This window comes from Protomyctophum bolini, assembly GCF_963924005.1.
Source record: "Protomyctophum bolini genome assembly, chromosome: 2".
Lineage (NCBI taxonomy): Eukaryota > Metazoa > Chordata > Actinopteri > Myctophiformes > Myctophidae > Protomyctophum > Protomyctophum bolini.
The window spans coordinates 32,554,769-32,573,322 of NC_137863.1; the positions used below are offsets into that span (position 1 = coordinate 32,554,769).

At 42.3% G+C, this 18,554-nt stretch overlaps 1 protein-coding gene across 3 annotated transcripts in view; it reads right to left on the reverse strand.

Annotated features, from left to right (window-relative positions):
* The window catches only part of pparg (peroxisome proliferator-activated receptor gamma), a 51,789-nt gene that overhangs the window by 2,276 nt on the left and 30,959 nt on the right, over positions 1–18,554 (reverse strand). For 2 of the 3 annotated variants that reach the window (XM_080788361.1, XM_080788362.1), the window contains exons 3-7: positions 18,339–18,511; positions 13,512–13,650; positions 10,550–10,749; positions 5,235–5,612; positions 2,915–3,158 (exon numbers count right to left, since the gene is read on the reverse strand). In XM_080788361.1, the coding sequence (XP_080644487.1) occupies positions 2,915–3,158; positions 5,235–5,612; positions 10,550–10,749; positions 13,512–13,650; positions 18,339–18,511 (1,134 nt within the window). The remainder of the gene's footprint in view (positions 1–2,914; positions 3,159–5,234; positions 5,613–10,549; positions 10,750–13,511; positions 13,651–18,338; positions 18,512–18,554) is intronic. The other variant, XM_080788363.1, reaches the window with a different exon arrangement.

Consider the following 18,554-nt stretch of genomic DNA (forward strand, 5'->3'; position numbering starts at 1 on the left):
CAAATACCGCTGGACCGCTGGACCAAAATACCATGCAAGCTCCTTTGCTGACTGAGTTGTGGGTAACAGCAGGGGTTAAAATAGATCCCTTATCCCCAAACGGATTTGCCATTGTTTTTACTAGCCGATCTGTATTAACACATTGTGAGCTTGTAGATCATGTATTTCAAATTTTTCAAAATAGTAAAAAAATAAAAAAGGCAAATAAGTTTAGGGATAAGGGGTAAGGGGAAGATATAGCCCTTGGGCTTATATCTCGCGCCTTATCCTTAAACAAATTTGCCATTTTTTACTATTTTAAAAAACCTTTTAAAATAGTTCAAATAGCCGATCTACAAGCTCACAATGTCTCAATGTAGTTCGGCTAGTTGAAATATTTTACAAGGTTTTTCTTTATTGTAAAAAATGGCAAATTAGTTTAGTGATAAGGGATAAGGGTGGCGCAATATGGAGCACTTTGTCTAGATGGGGAGAAAAATAGGTTTTCCAAGTAGAACCCTGGGGGATCCCGGACAGGGAAGTGTATAGGGTCGTTTATAACATTTACTAGGATCATTATTTGTTGAATCAGAACTGCGACAGCAGTTCTTCCTGGGACTTAATTGTGCTGTATATATAAAAACACAGTAGTAGTCGCACATCAAAAGAAATGCAGTTCAATCTCTATAATCAGCCAGTAAATATGAAATTAGAGGCAGATTTGTTGGATAACACAAGAATGAGTGTATGGAGGGAGGCGAGAAGAGAAAAATGGTGGTTACATGTGTTCAGTGTTTTGACTCACGTTGAAGTGCAGATATAGCTGAACAATTAAAAAGCTGAGCGTTAGAAGCTGTAAGAAGGTAGTGAAAATAATTTGAAGTAGCAGGAAAATGGGACCGATTGTTAAAAAGACCATTTTAGCTGCCTCTTTACAAAAGCTTTCATGTCTGCCTGTATCTTGATTTTGCAGCTATAACCTCGGCCATTTAAGTTAATGTTTGACCTAATGATCTGATTTCGAGTGACAGCGGGTTCAAGGTCGGACTACAGTATCATCAAGTGGACATGTGGCAAGCGACAAAACCAAACAAATCCTATAGATCTGTGAGCAAATAACCAACTTGTGGCACTTAACACATTTAGACCTGACGACGATTCTACAAATGTCTTTGTAGAAATCTTTGTAGAAAATGACAGTTTTCTGAAAAACCCTATGTTTCTATGTCAGTCGTTCTCAAACATGTTCATGTCAAGGACCCCCAAAAATATATATGTATTTGGCCGCCGACCCCCATCTGAAAATATGTTGTTCCAGGTCCCCCCCCCCCCCCGAAGCAAAGATTTGAGTTAAAAATGTTCGCTCTGAAAGAATATATATATTCAAGGATTTGCGCCTGCACATTTTCACGATAAAAAAAATAAATAGCAGACCTAGGAGCTTGTAGATCTGCTATTGTAGATAGCTAAAGCATAACATAATGCTTAAAACACCTAAAGGGATTCCCACCCTGAATGGGTTAAATAAAACATAATTCTGGTTCAATCCAGGACAACGCAAAGGCCAAAACAATATTGACTGTATGTATACAGACACAAAATGGATGAATTGTGACCTTTGTGTCTTTGTGACCTAGAATTTGATGTTCCCCAGTTTTGGCAGCAATATAGACACTAGAACTGTGCCAAAATCAGTTTTTCCATTATTTTTGTGTGTGTGAGAGCTTGTTGTTTGTACTGTAAATTTAAGTGGTAACTGAGGATTTGACCTAGTAGTACTTGAATGCAAAATTATCTTGGGTGTCTCTTGATAAAATGTCAAATAGGTCTGTCTGGACTCAAAGGTTTACAGCTTTCAGGAAGAAACCAACACCACACCTGGGGGTCTATTAGAGTAATGTTAACTCTATAGACACATGCAAAACAGAAAAAGTACAAAGATCACGGCACTCCATCTTTAAAGGCTGAGGTTGAGAGCATAAAATGTCCTTTCTTGGCATAAATCTCCCATTTGTATCCCAGCCTGACTATACCGTTGCTCTCCAACCAAAATTCACGACTGCGTTCGTTGGCAGCCAATGCCACTATCATGTTGCCCTGGCATGCTGAGGTCAAAGTGGATCTGAGCAGCATCTTGTCCTGGCATGCTGAGGTCAAAGTGGATCTGAGCAGCATCTTGTCCTGGCATGCTGAGGTCAAAGTGGATCTGAGCAGCATCTTGTCCTGGCATGCTGAGGTCAAAGTGGATCTGAGCAGCATCTTGTCCTGGCATGCTGAGGTCAAAGTGGATCTGAGCAGCATCTTGTCCTGGCATGCTGAGGTCAAAGTGGATCTGAGCAGCATCTTGTCCTGGCATGCTGAGGTCAAAGTGGATCTGAGCAGCATCTCACGGAAGCAGTCTCGGATAATAATAACGGTAGCCAAGCAGTCGATATATTGAGATCTGAGACCAGATTCTACAAAATGTATTCTAAATCATGACATTTTTGTGAAAAACATGTGTTTCTTTCTACAAGCGCTACGAGCTTGTACTGTAGATGTGCTATTTTTCAGCAGCTAAAGTTTAAAATAATGGTTAAAAGTGGTTAAAAGCTATGAGGTGACACAGACACTCAGGTCCAAACAGGTTCAAATGAATTCTATAACCGACCCCCATCTGAAAATATGTTGTTCCAGGGATCCCCAGAAGCAAAGATTTGAGTTTAAAACGTTCGCTCTGAAAGAATATATATTCAAAGATTTGCGTCACATTTTCACGATTTTTCAAAAATAGCAGACCTACAAGCTCGCTATGAGCTTGTAGATGAGCTTGTAGATCTGCTTGTAGATCTGCTATTTTTCAATATCTAAACTATAACATAATCCTTAAAACACCAAAAGGGGTTCCCGCCCAAAATGGGATAAGCGATAAAAAACAAACCAAAACCAAACGTACCGCCGCTGAGAATAATGACGGCCAGGAACAGTGCCATGTCGCTGTCGTCCAGCTCCAGGGTGTTGAACTTGACGGAGAACTCGAACTTGGGCTCCAGCATCTCGCAGAAGGGCTTCCGGAGGCTCTTGAGGAACTCCCGGGTCATGAAGATCTGCCCGTAGGAGATGAGCGTGCCGTCCTTGTTCATGAGCGGAGCCATCATGATGATCAGGATCTCAATCACCCCGTACTTCAGCAGGGTCACCTGATGGGGAAATGTCCTTTAATAATTCATATTAAAGGAGCTTTCAGTGATTTGGGTGATTTGGAAAACCTCCCGGTCCGCCCCGTTAACAAGATGTGCACATGCACGCACTACAGTGGGGGGGGGCACGCGACAGGCCGACAGCACACACACCAAGGGCCGACCCCGCTCGATCATGATTGGCAGAAGGCCCCTCTCTATCCTGATTGGATGAAGGCTGGGCCACCTATAGCCAACAATGAAACCTAAGGTTTTTTGACCCGCAGGGGTTAACTGGGGACAGGGAGGAACTCCCTGGGAAGCGGTGGCCGAACGGTTTGCGGAGCGGTCTTGATATCGGAAGGTCGCTAGTTCGTATCCTCGGACCGGCACGTTAAAATTACCACCGCTGAAGTGCCCTTGGACAAGGCATTGAACCCCTACCATGAAATGTTCTATGAGCAGGGCCTGGCTTAGTCCAGTTACCCTGGGTAAACATAGTACCTTTCCTTTCCTCCTTATATGGTCAGCATACTCTATAGTAGGGAGGATTATCACAACAAAACAAAAAAATAAGTGATATTTGAATGAAGTGAAATCACTGAATATACCTTTAATAAAAATAAAATAAAAATGACAAAAATAATTAAAGGGACACTTCACCCTTTTTGCAAAACAAATATATGTTAATGACATTTAGAGGATTCAGAACACTTTCCTGTGTGTAATATCATGTGGTTTTAGATATTTTACATTTTAGCAGTGAGCTCAGTGTCTCTGATGTCATCGACACTGGGCTCACTTCCTTCCTGGACTACAATTCCCATAATGCTTTGGTGCACTGTTCTTCCTTGTGGATAGGGGGAGGGCTGTCTTACTGAGACAACATGTAGTCCAGAAAGTGAGTGAGCCCAAGTGTCCATGACATCAGAGACACTGGGCTCACTGCTGCAATGTTAAACTCACCAACATTGCAGCTGTACGAAAAGTTTGTATTATCCTCTTTCTATCTGCAACGTTTTTGTTTCATGAAAATCCACCATAGAAACGTTATGAGCTACTTTCTGTCAAGAAATGCCCTGCATTTGATTCTTTTTCTAAGTGGCAGAGTTTGGAAGTGCTTGTTTTCAATAACACAACATTTTGCTGCCTCCTGCATTATGTAACATTTAGAAACGGGTGGTACACAGGGCGGTTGAGTGATTTCCAACGAGCACTTCCAAACTCCATGCTGCTCAATGTTTTGCCTCTCAGTCTAGATGAGGGGGGCGTGTCCTGATGGGAAAATCATGCATACTCTCTATACTTGGGCCGCTCCATTTTGTCCTTTCACCAAATCTCAAAAAAGATTGTTTTGCACATGTGTTGTGTGAGCTTGCAGAGATCAATCTGTTATGGTTGCCCATGGTTGTTATGATGACATGGCCAGAAGACTAGAGATGCTAGGGTTAAAGTGGCTTTCTAAAACGGGTAGTCCCAATACTTGTTACCGTCACGTGACCGGTGTAAATCTCACCCATATTCTGCCTACGCCCCCAGCCAGTGTAAAATACCCGGTAACCTGAGACCTCTCGTGGCTTATTGCTTAAATTTACAATATGAAAACCATCTGTCACTTAAACAATGTAGTTTACAAATACTGGAATTAAACATGGAACCTGCATTAGGTGCAGAATCAGGTGAGTAATTCATTGTGTTGGACGTTTGTGGCTGTGCTAGTGATAAACTGACACCTGCTGCTAGTGGGATCCACCTGCTGCTTAACGACTACAAACTATACACTGTGCAGCTTTGCATCTTTGTATCTTGCGCACCAAACTACATGTACAGGTGCTCCTTTGAGTACTGGAACTACATATTTTCAGATGGGTGTCCGCGGCCAAATACAGATAATTCTGGGGGTCCTTGACATGAAAAAGAGAACCGCTGACATAGAAACATAGGGTTTTTTCCGAAAACTGTCATTATTTACAAGACATTAATTTGTATAATATGTTCTCAGGTCTATAAATTGGTTAAACAACAACAGCCCTCCAAAGAAAAGCCACGCTCAGTCAGTCCGTCCGTCCGTCCGTCCCCCCGCCCCCACACACCCACCTGGTCGTTGAGATCCAGTTCCACGAATCCCGGGATGCTCTTTGCGAACTCCGTCACCTCCCGCACGGCCTCGGCCGAGCGCGTCTGACAGTTATAGAAGAAACGCAGCTCCACGGCGTCCGTTGGCCCCTGGGGTCCGTCCGTTGGCCCCTGGGGTCCGTCCGTTGGCCCCTGGCCAGACTCCCCTCCTGTTAAGCTCCTGACCGTGAGGCCGCCACAGGACTGACCCCCGTGGTGTCCGACGGTGAGGCCGCCACAGGACTGCTGTGGCTGGTGGTGGTGAACCTGCTGGTGTTGCTCTGGACCGGCGGCCATGGGTCTGCAGTTGATGAGCTGTTCTCCTTCCATCAGAGACTTCATGTCGTGGATGACGAAAGGCTGGAGGAGGTTAAGACAAGAGTGTTGATTTTGACAGCAAATGTGGATTTTTGTTGTTGTTTAATCATAGTCTTTTGGACCGAAACGTCATTTGGTTTTGGTCATATTTTGTATAATATATTTCATATATCTGAAATGCTTTAGTGTTAGTCTCGTTTTAGTCGACTACAAGTGTCATAAGATTTTAGTCGACTAAATATACAGTTTTTTTTTTTACTAAAATGCGTTTTGGCAGGCCCTGAAGGCATTGTAATGCCTGATTTTACACTTGTTTGCACTCCAAAAATAGCCGATCTACAGTAGAAGCTCACGTGTCGCAGGCTGCGCGACGCATTGCGAGCTTGAAGATCGGCTACTTTCGGAGCACAACAAAACATAAAATAACTTCTCTTTGTGGTTTTCCGCTACTCCCTAACAATTTAGTCTTTTTTTGTTTTATTTCGTTTTTATTCAGTGATGAAAAATGTTTGTCGACTATCTAGTCGACGAACATTTTTCGTCATAGTTTAGTCCACAAAATCAACACTATCAAGACAGAGGAGGGATGGAGTATGTGGGACGGAGGAAAGCATGAGGCCAGGAAGGAGTTAGACCAGTGGTTTTCAACCCTTTTCATAGGACCACCATCTGATGGGATACTTTTTTGTTGTAGTTGGATAATATTTGGTCCACTATCCATGCTGTATTGATGTTGGTCCACTATCCATCTTTTTTCAAGGTGTTTTTTCAACGCTCGCAAAATGTGTCACATTGTGACATGTTGCAACTTTGCGACTTTGTAGATCAGCTATTTTTGAATAGCTAAAACATAAAACAGGGTAAAGTGGTTAAGTGGCTATAACTGATTGTGATGTCCATTACTAATTTGGCTTTCAAGGTCCCCTGGGGGTCCGCGGACCCCACATTGAGAACCGCACTTAAGGAAAAAGAAAAGAGAAGCTGACAGCGTATGCTTTTCCTTTGGTTCTTCTAAGGGCAAATAATGATCATCAGTCCTCCTTCATTTCTTTCGTTGCGTGTCAGTCGATACCCCCCCCGCCCGCGTGTTAAAAGTTATGCCTCATTGTTCGTGGCACGTCTCTTGCGTCTGACCAGCAAACCCAATAAATTGTTTGTGCAGACTAGAGACTCAGAAAACATCTCATCATCTTTCTCATAAGTCACTGAGGCTTAAAGCCGAGCTCCCTAGACAAGCATAATGTGTGGAAACACGCTGGCGACGACACACACTGTACTGGCCTCAGCCCATGTGAATTACACCATTCATACCCAAAGAGAATTTAAGCCAACATCTTCACTGCTGATCTTTCAAAGGAGTGGGGGATAATATGAGAACCCTTTCTATTAGACTTTAAAACATTCATCTAACAGAAACAGAATAGACCAGAAATTATCCCCCTTTTTGGGGGGCGCAACATAATGTTCTACTGGTACTTCATATACCGGTACGACTGTTATACACGTCACACATAATATGGACAGTCTGTATCAGTATAACGAACGACATTAGTGGGGGAAAAGTCAGCAGATTACTGGTGAAACTACAGTATACTGAATGTCGACTATTCAGCGTTTAATTTCTGTCAGGAGGAAACCACCTAACTCCATTTTTGATTATTATTATTTTTGCATAAATCAGTGCTATTGAACACCCTTCACGTCTGTGTGTTGTTTAAAAAATATTGAACGTAAAAAGCTTGTAGATCGGCTATTTTCAGCGAGTGTAAAATCAGTCGTTACGACGGCATCAAGGCATTTTAGTCGACTAAATCAACTATAGATGTAGTCGACTAAAATCTTATGATATTTAGTCGACTAAAACTAGACGAACACTAAAAAAATTCCAGGTGACTAAATTGTGACTGAAACTAAATGAAAACTATTCAAGACAAGAGACTAATGACTAAAACTGAAATCAAAATTTGCTGTCAAAACCAATAACTGTCTATGGGCCACAGCTCCCACTTTGAAAACCTGGAGACTAAGACAAGCATTTTTACTATCATCACAACAACCAGCAGTCATAACAAGCAGGGGGGGGGGGGTTACAGTATAACAGGAAACATCAGGAACGGACGAGAAGAACTTCTGTTGCTGCTTGATCTCGTCATCGAAATACTACTGATGTGGACAGAATGGTAAATCCAAGGCGCTTTACATAGATTGTGCATTACATTCACCCATTCACACACATTCTCACACTGACGGCAGCGGAAACCATGCAAGGCACCAACCAGCACATCAGGAGCAATGAGGGGTTCAGTGTCTTGCTCAAGGACACTTCGACACTAACTCTGGGGGAGCCCAAAGGGTTCGAACTGGCAACCTTGCGGTTACTATCCAGCCACTCTACCCCTGAGCCACCGCCGCCCCCGGTGGCCATGATATGAATATGCCCCGTGATAATAACGCTCATTTGAAAAGGAAGGCATTCAATAGAGCGCCCGGCCCGGAAGACAATTTCCAATTCATTTTTTCCAAAATAAGTTTCATAAAGTATTTATTTAAAGACCTGTAAAAGCCTCGGTCAAAGCCAACTCGGATAGTGACAACTCAGGACAACAAAACACAATTTGTTGGACCAAACAAATATTTAGAAAAAAGAAAAACAGCAAAAAAAGTGTTGTACCCTGCCCTTATTTTCTTCTTTCTAATGATCTGTTTGGCCCCCAGAAAATGTGTTTGTTGCATCAATCCTCACTTCTTCAGGAAGACATCATGAATATTATATTCATGTGTAACAAATTATTGTGGCGTTCTGGGCATGAATATTGATGAGAGGGATGTTTTTAATTAGGCTGAAGCAATACACACATGTCTATTCCTTTGTTGCAGTAGGCATAGTGTGACTGGCCAGAACCGCTCCCATGGGGTGAATGTCATTTGTTTCCCATTGCCCAAGACATGTGCGTACCATAAGCCCTTCCACTCTCATTTTCATCAACAACACCACATTAACCTAGATGTGTACATAGTTGAATCACATGGCTCATATTCCCTGTTGGGGTCTGGTATTGTGTTTCAGACCAAGTTAGTTTAGACATTTTCAGCATGCTTTGGTGGATATAATGTACACACAGACATACATCATGACCTCATGTCATCACATGGCTCAACTATTAAAAGGCTACTAGGAGGGGTAAATGCAATACAGCATATAGTGCTCGCGGTAAATGTACTTTGTCTGAATACAGTGCATATCCATGGTATAAATATTGATACCGGCTGCATGCGTTCTCCAAATGCAGACACTAAGAGTGTGCGACTCATCTCATTCAAACGCCAGCTGTCAGAATTTCCCTGAAACAAAACAAATCGTATATACCGTATCTTATAACTTATCATTATTATATTGCCGGGGAGCCACAGGTCAAAAAGCTCAAGGAATAGAGATTAACCTGTGATGTTGTGAGTCGTGACATACGTTTTATTTGTGTTCTATCTGTGATCTATTCACTTGGTCGTTAAACACAGCGCAGTGTGCACACTGTATACAGAAAGTGTTTATTGTTTTAATTAACATTAAGCCTAAATACAAAAGATATTGCCTATGCCAAAATAGTCTAAATACAGATAACCTTGCCCTAAGTGCCCTGCAGTGCAGTAGTCATCTTTAAAATGTCTCAAATGATTGTGCATCGTGTTCATGTGTTTGTTGTTGAAAAATACTTACGCTATTTTTAGCACCATAGTAGCCAACTTCATTCGACTGCCAGTCTGTACTGTAGTAGTCTGAAGTAGTCTGTGGCCGGTTAAGACTGAGGTTAGGGTTAGCGACCTATGTGGCCGGTTAAGACTGAGGTTAGGGTTAGCGACCTATGTGGCCGGTTAAGACTTAGGTTAGGGTTAGCGACCTACGTGGCGGGTTAAGACTGAGGTTAGGGTTTGGGATAGTGTTAGTGATTAACTAACATGAGGTCAGAACAATGACATGTGTGGGATAACATGTCATTGTTCCGACCTCCCGCTAGTCCCCCCCCCCCACACACACACACACACACACACACACACACACATTTTAGACAGTGCACTGTATGTAAGTTCCTCGTCAAAAACGTGTAGTGGGAAATATTCTAACTGATTTAATTGCGAACGCAGAAATCGTGCATTTCCCGTCAGACAGTTGTTTGGTTGGTTGGCTGGTCACCACAGGCATGACCATATGGAGATCTCTGATGTCATAAATTTTAAGCCCATATATGGAAATCCCTGATGTCATCAATATTTGCCAGCAACTCTACATCTGACCTCAAACCCTCCTTATTGGGAGATGGCCTGTTCTGAACTTCTGACATTCCATATGTTGATCCTTCCCCATCCATCCTTCCTCTTCAATGTCTCCCTTTTGACTTATACCTGTCCATTTAAACTCTAGATGGGCCCACCCCAAAGTTATTAGTGCAGCCGCGTCAAACCCTGTACACTCAAGACACTGCCACCGCTGCCACCCTTAGATCTCCATATATGGAGCTGACCTGTTCTGACATTCCATATGTTGATCTGACCTCATCAAACCCTGTACACTCAAGACATATATGGCCAGTATAGAATTCATATTGTTGATCTGACCCCCCCATGCCAAAGCGCCAGTGCTCGCCCAGCAGACTGCTGTCACCCAGGCGGATGCGTGCATGCGACCTCGTCCTTTTGGGGCGAGGTCGCTTCTCTTACTGGAAAACATATAATACATCTAGGGCTCCATCTTGCCACCCCTTATCCATAAACTTATTTGCCATTCTTTACTAATATAAAACATTTAAAAATAGTTAAACTAGCCAAAAAGATGGCAAATAAGTTTAGGGATGAGGGGTAAGGGGTGGCACAAGATGGAGCCCCTAGTGTAGCACCAAGGATCTCATCACAATGTGGCCAAATCGTCTATAAATGAGTTACGCCTATAAATAAAATAAAAAAAGTTAAGTGTATTAAATATTTACTGCATTGTCCCCCGTCTTCCCGGAGAGGATGGCCCTGGCCTTGGCCTTGGTGAGGGGGAAGTATTTGAGGTAGGCCTCGTACAGGTGCTTGGAGAGGGCCCTGAGGTCCGTGGCCTCCGGGTGCATGGTGTCCACGTCAGAGGACAGCTCGGCCAGAAGCTTCTCCTTCTCCGCTTGGGGCATACGGCCGAAACGGATGGCTGCAAAAACATATATACAATCTCAAGACTGACCATGTGTAATGATGTTAGGGCTGGGACTTGAACTGATTCATTGAGATGAATACATTACAGAAACAATTAAACTGATTTTTTTTAATCAACTCTATTGTTGCTGCTGTTCTACCTTAACAGCCGACCAGCATCACAGATTTGATGCATTAACCTCTTTGTTTTAATGACATTTTATGAGACCAGGCAGTCACGTTCCTGGAAGATGCTTCTAAACGTGTGATTTTGTCCACAATTCCACGCTGTATTGATGTTGGTACCATTAGGAGAGATAACAGGTCAACGTTGACCAAAATATTTTTCTACATTATCTAAATTGTGTACACTTCTTGTAAATGAACTTAGTAAAGCAGAGGTTTAACAAAAACCTCTCAAGAGTTAAAGATCTAATAAGGGCCCATTTGGTTACCAACTCTCCATCATTTAACTGGGGACCACCTGGAACCCCCTCAAGGACCACTGGTTGAAAACCACTGCATTGAAGCATATGTATCTCTTTCAACATTGGCCGGAACAACCATCTATCAGTAAAAATATCCTACTCCGCACTATGTGCAAATGCTTTAGCATATTAGCCTAGGTTACATAAAATGTGACAATGCAACAAATTGTATTAATTTGCCCATACTAATATTAGGGCCAGGGAATGGAACTTAGACAATACACAGGGTTTTGAAACACCCACATCCGGAATTAATATTTTTGGTCTGGGCACTATTCCCATTTTCCCCCAAACATTTGACTCTTCTGAAGAGCCGTCATTCCCAAGAGGATAGGCAGGCAGCAGTCCGTAAGTTTCATGTTTCATCTGGGTGGGAGGCAAACTCCTACTATACTCTCACAAGACGGAATTCCTGCTTGGTCTAGAGATCAAGGACGTGCAGAGAGTGTTAGAGAGGCAGGGGCTGAAATCCCGTAAGAGGGCATTTTTGGACAAAAATTGCGAAAATAGCAGATCTACAAGCTCACACCCCAGCACTCTTTAGCTAGTGGAGATGCGACGTACGACATGGATTTCTAAAAACATTTGTTCAACGCAAAATACTGTGTTCAAGTTCAGGAGACTAAGGAAAAAAAGCAATTATCCTGTAAAGAAAAAAAAAAGAATGTCATGAAACCTTTATAAATGAGTTCCCGAATTGCTGATTTGTAAATTAGCACTGAGGATGTATTAGTCGATAAGGTCTCTGTTTAAACAGCTGATGATATCGGATAGGCTGCCCGTGGGCTGGTGCCAATTCTAGTTGCATAACGCCTGCGTAGCACGTTCCTCCTGTTTGAACAGCGAGCAGTGTGTCAGAACAGTCCAGGTGATGTTCAATGACCCTGCAACACGCAACGCATGCCTGCCAACATCTGCTGAGTATTTTGGTCAAACACAGTCAAAGTTGCAACAATAGTTAGTTCTGTAAAAATGCCGGGTCGGATGGATTTGCCTCGGCTTTTGATTTCCCTCCCATTTGGTCACGTGTTTCTATCGCCGGTGGGGATGTGTTTCTATCGCCTGGTTCTGGTCAGACTGACTTAAATAGCCCACATGTATTTACTTTCTTGGGGTGGAAACGTAGCCTGTCTGCTGTACCCTCATCTCAAATCCAGCGCTGATTAGACATGATTCATGGCCTGAGGAATGTATTCAGTGTACTATATGTTGTTAAGGCTGGCTGACAGCACTGAGTAGGGAGTGTGCAGAGAGTGTGTTAGAGGGGCAGGGGCTGAAATCACGTTAAGAGAGCACTTTTGGATAACAATAGCGAAAATAGCAGATCTACAAGCTCACAACGTGTCGCGCTGCGACGCATTGAGAGCTTGTAGATCAGCTATTTTCAGGGCGCAACCCAGCAGCACTCTTTAGCTAGTGGAGATGCAGGTGTGTACGACATGGATTTCGAAAACAAATTTGTTCAATGCAAAAATGCTGCGTTCCAAGTTCAGGAATGCTGCCTTCCGGTACATGGCATGGAAAGGAGAGGAATGGCATTTGCATTTCTTTTACCATGCATTCGTGGTCTAGTGGAAAGGGCAGTTGTTTTACAGACGGGGTAGCCCCCTCTGATGTGCACACATAGGTGTGCACGTCCCTGGTAATGGGAGTAAATCAGTAAACGATCAGTAGCTGGGCCACGCCCAGCCTATATACTACCTGTATGATCACACCTTTAGCAAATAAATACAAATGAGCTTAGTGGGCTTAGAAGACCTTCCCTGGAGGCTATCACCTATGACTGGGCACAGAGCCAGCAACCGTGACACGGCTAGTTTTTGAGAAGGCAACGCCGGTCCGGTCTATCTTTGAAGATGTCAATGATTGAAAAACTAAAAACAAACACGTATAGGTCTGAAAAAAGCGCTGGGTGGAAGTCATGAAATAGAGGCAGAACGATAGGAAACAAATCAAATCACTGCTATGTCTGATATAAAGAAGACGGCATTAAGCTATTTTCGTGCATGCACACACACGCACACACACAACAGCTGGGGCCGTGGGGCGGGGCTTAAGTTCAGGTGGGTGGTGCTAAGGTGAAAACCAGGTATACTTAATGAACTGGTGGGTTTGGCCACATAAAAACATAATTTTAACACTTTCTGTACACTTTTTTGAAAGAAATCTTCCTCCTGGTATAATCACAATACCTGATGACCATGTTTTAGGGGGGGGGAGATCATGGCACTACATCATCAAGTTATCCACAGACTCATAATAGGTTTTGAGACAGTAGTAAAGCCCTTACCATTGTGTGACATGCCAACCATTAGGCATTTCTGGAAGCGACAGTATTGGCATTTGTTCCGAGACTTCTTGTGAATGCGGCAGTGGAGATCACAGTGGTCGTAAACCAACTTTAGCCTGATTGTCCGCCTGAAGAAACCCTAGAAGAAAAAGATACAATGAAGATAAAAGATAAATAGTATTGGAGAAGGACAAAAAAAGGGCAATTAAATATAATGATATTTTTTGTAAGATAAGATAAGACCTTTATTGCGCCAAACACAGCACAGCAGTTAAAAACAGATTACAGAACAATTAAGGGAAAAAAGTATAGTAGACATGGAGGGTTTCCATGATCTGTTACCAGTGTTGTTTTCGTCGACTAAAACTAAGACGAAAAATGTCCGTCGGCGTCGACTACCTTTTTTCACGGACGAAAACTACATAGAAACTAAATGAAAACTAAGCTATGATGACTAAAACTAAGACTAAATATATGGACAATTTCGTGAACAGATAAAAACAACACTTAAATGTTAGGAAGAGACTAGTGGACAAGAGATCCAGTATAAGTCATTTGATTTTACACTTGGTTGCATGCTGAAAATAGCCAATCTACAAGCTCACAACGCGTCGAGCTGCGACATGTTGTGAGCTTGTAGATCTGCTATTCGATCTGCTACTTTCAGCAAGTGTAAAAACAGTCATTACGACGGCATCAAGGCCCACCAAAATACATTTTATTTATAAAACTCCTATGACATTTAGTCGACTAAAACCAGACTAACACTAAGACATTCCAGGTGACTGAAATGTGACTAAAACTAAATGAAAACTATTCAAGAGACTATGACTAAAACTAAAATCAAACATTTCTGCCAAAAACAACACTGGTTACCACAGAGAGGATTTAGTTTTTCCTTTTGAAAAACAAACGCACACGGTCTCCGAGTCTACCAAACATGTGGAATGCCCCCTGACACACCATCCAATAAAAGTGGTTTCTTTCAAAATCCCCATACATGTGGAAAAGCCCCCATATTGTGCCCAGGTAGTAACTGCTGGAGAACCCTGATGTCATCAATATTAGCATATTGATATAGAATATACAGTATGTCAGAACCTGTTCTGACATTCCATAATATGTTGATCCTTCCCCATCCATCCTTCCTCTTCGATGTCTCCCTTTTGACTGACACCCGTCCATTCAAACCCTAGACGGGCCTGTCCCAAAGTTATTAATGCAGCCGGACCTGGCAGCCGGCGAAAACTAGAGTTCTCAACAGGGCAGAAACTTAAGGCCCGGCCCTACCTGGGCCGTCACCCAACCCTGTATCTGAAGAGAATGTTCCCGCTACCACCCTTAGATCTCCTTAATATGGAGATATGGAGCTGACCTGTTCTGACATTCCATTATGTTGATCTGACCTCATCAAACCCTGTACACTCAAGACACGCTCCATATATGGCAAGTGCACGCAACCTCGCCCTCAGGCGTCTTACTGGCTGTGTTAATTCCATGCCTCAGCTTTTGAAAGTCAGTCAAATATTTAACCCTCACATTGTTTAAGTTAAACAATATTATAGCTAAAACAACAGATCTACATTTGTCTTACAAGAAATATAGGGCTAAAGTTGTTAATTAAATGCCCCCCCCCCCCCTTCTTTAAACCGTCAGAACCCTGACGACTAACTACTATAGCACATTTTGTACATTAACAGTCTTTGATCCCAGAGAAAAAAAGTTTAGTGACTCAATTAAAGCATGGAGTAATTAGCGTCTATGAATGATCATACGGTAAGATACAGTGGTCATTGTTCTGCTCTCGTCTCAGGGGAGACAAGGGGTCAGCCAAGAAGGCTAACACTTATATTGTTTTAAAAAACAAAACATTCTGTATTGAGGTGGAGTCTCGACCCTGTTTGACTTCCTCCTTCTTTAAATAACTTGTGATTAAAAAAAGGAAAATGAATGCAGATGCTAACCACACAGGCTCTATACTTCGTAGCAACGTGATTGTTATTGTGATATTACGTGTATAGTATAGTATATCCCAGGGAAGTTCTGAACATTGTCATTTTAACATCACATCATCATAACACCCTTACTAGTCCATACTCCATACCTCTCTCTCTCTCTCTCTCTCTCTCTCTCTTGTATATCTGCTATTTTTGAACGGCCAACACTAAAAAAATCTAAAATGACACTTTCCCGGTATACTGGTTAACTGGTGGGTTGAAAAGCTCAAAGAACAGCATGGGCGATATTTAAAGCAGATACAGAATTGTCTTACCTTTAAAGGGCAACTTTAGTTTTTTTCAACCAATGTTCATGTTTTAGGTTATGAGAGAAAGTAAAAGATGAGTGTTAATTTTTTTTCATTTGCTTTTTTTCTTTTGTTTTAGGGATTTTAGCTGTTTTTGACAGGGGGGCGGGGGCATTCGAGCATGGGGCTAAATATGTATTTCTTTACAAAACTTTATAGAGATTTTTTTGTAAATTATTTACTATAGTCCTACTAGACCCCAATAAATTACATCTGGCCACAGAAGATCACAGGATCTACTGAATGTGAAGGTAGCCTACTGGGGGGAAGCCACACTGTGTGTCATAGGCTCAATATGTCAGTTTGACACATTCAGTAGATCCTGTGATCTTTTGTGGCCAAATGTAATTTCTGTAAAAATCCATAGATTAGCCGCACCGTTGTATAGGCCGCAGGGTTCAAAGCATGGGGAAAAAGTAGCTGCTTATAGTCCGGAAATTACGGTAAGCTGCATGTAGCTTAACTTGCCCAACACTATTCGTTTTAGTTATGTATTATTTACCATAATTTATAAGGAGTTATTTGCCACAGAAATGTGCATCAGGGAATAAACTTTGTTTTTGTTACATACTAATACTGGAACTGCTAACCAGCTACCACATAGTAACACTGCTCAAAACAGAGCTTAAAAAGTGCTAACCTTATCATGTTTCTGTATTGTTTCAAAGAGAATTTGAAATGTACTGTACCACAACATTTTTGCCCACATACAATCATCATATACATAGACTCCAGTCATACGGTATGTGGAGTGGCTGGCTGTATGTCTACACCTGTGGCTTGTGGTTAGAGAAACATGCATTAAAGAAGATGAAAGCTTCACATTTCTCTCCATGCAGTATTAAAGAATTTATTCCACCAGTTTGTCAAGTCAAAAGACCAGTTCAGAGGGACGGAGACGAGTGGGCTTGATCAGGGACGTGCAGAGAGTGTTAGAGAGGCAGGGGCTGAAATCCTGTATGAGGGCACTTTTGGACAAAAATAGCAAAAATAGCAGATCTACAAGCTCACAACGAGTCACGCTGCGATGCGTTGAGAGCTTGTAGATCAGCTATTTTCGGGGCGCAAACCCAGCACTCTTTAGCTAGTGGAGATGCGGTGTATACGACATGGATTTCTAAACAATTTTGTTCAACACAAAATACTGTGTTCAAGTTCAGGAGACTTCAGTATATCATGGAAAGGAGTTGCATTTCGTTCACCATGTAGTAAAAAGTAAACGCTGCATTCGTGGTCTGGAAAGCGCAGTTGTTTTACAGACGGGTAAAAGGACAGGGGCTGAAGCCCCCTTTGATGTCTATGTGTGCACGTCCCTGTGCTTGATCACTCTCTGTCTGCCCTTTGATGAACTTTCTGGAAATGACATGGTAGTCACCATTGTAGAATGTGCCCTTCATACATTTACACTTTGATAGCACTTGAGTCACTGTTCTTTTGCCACTATTGTTCAAATTGAGTAAACATGAATATTGCAATATTCCGTTATTGTGTGTCTCTCAAATAGCTGATTTCTTGTGCCAAACAAAAACTAGGCTAACTAACTACTAATTCCTCTATGGCACTGTTTCCCAAACAGTGGGTCGGGACCCATTTGTGGGTCACGGACCAATTTTTATGGGTCACAACTCGAGTTAATGTCCCAATTTTCTAAAGATTTAAAAAGATTATAATAAAAAAATCTAATAAATTCCATGAATAAAACAATAAAAATTAAGAAGTAGTGAAAAGATAGCCGATCTACAAGCTCGCAAGGCGGCACAAAGCGACGGGTTGTGAGCTTGTAAAGCTGCTATTTTCACCATAGCAGGCAGGTAGGCAGACAGACAGACAGGCAGGCAGGCAGGCGGGCGCACACGCACACACACACACACACACACACACACACACACACACACACACACACACACACACACACACACACACACACACACACACACACACAGGTTAAACATAATCTCTGCCTCCAGGCCTACCAGCTCTATTTACAGAAAATGAGATCTACTGTTGGGTGGCTCTATAAATCTAAATTATGTTAATTGATTAATTGATTGATTGATTGATTGATTCATTGATGTTTTTATAGACAAAATGTGTATAGGTTACATGACCATATATTATTTTGGTATTTTAGGATAGAGGATAAACATATATTATGTTATAATTTGTTAAAAGGATAAAACACAAAATAACATATAAGAGGAACCTGTTACATCTCAACTAATCGATGGTTAGGTCCAGCTGTTAATTATAGCCAGCTCTTTGTGGAGGAATTGCAGTTAACACTTGCTTCCTGGAATACAATGGACACTTTGAAATATACTGAAATATCTAAAAACACACATTACCCACGTAAAACCCACAGGAAAGTGTTTCTTGTCTCCCAAACATCATGAAAATAAGATCTGGTTGCAAAAGGGGTGAAGTGGCCCTTTTAAGGTTTGCAGGTAACCCATTCCCCCATAAATGCAGCAGAGAGTGTATTAAAAACGAGTTATTTCCCATAACTATGCGATCTGTCCTACCTTACAACCCTCGCAGGCGTGGACGCCGTAGTGGAATCCTGAAGCTTTGTCACCACACACGCGGCACTCGATGTTCAGCGAGGTGGACGGCGATGACTCGTCATGGACCCTGGAGGAGGAGGGGCTGTCGGAGTACTGCGGGGGAGACTCTGGCTCCACCTTGATGCAACCTACTGTAGCAGAGAGACATTATGGTACAACCTACTGTAGCAGAAA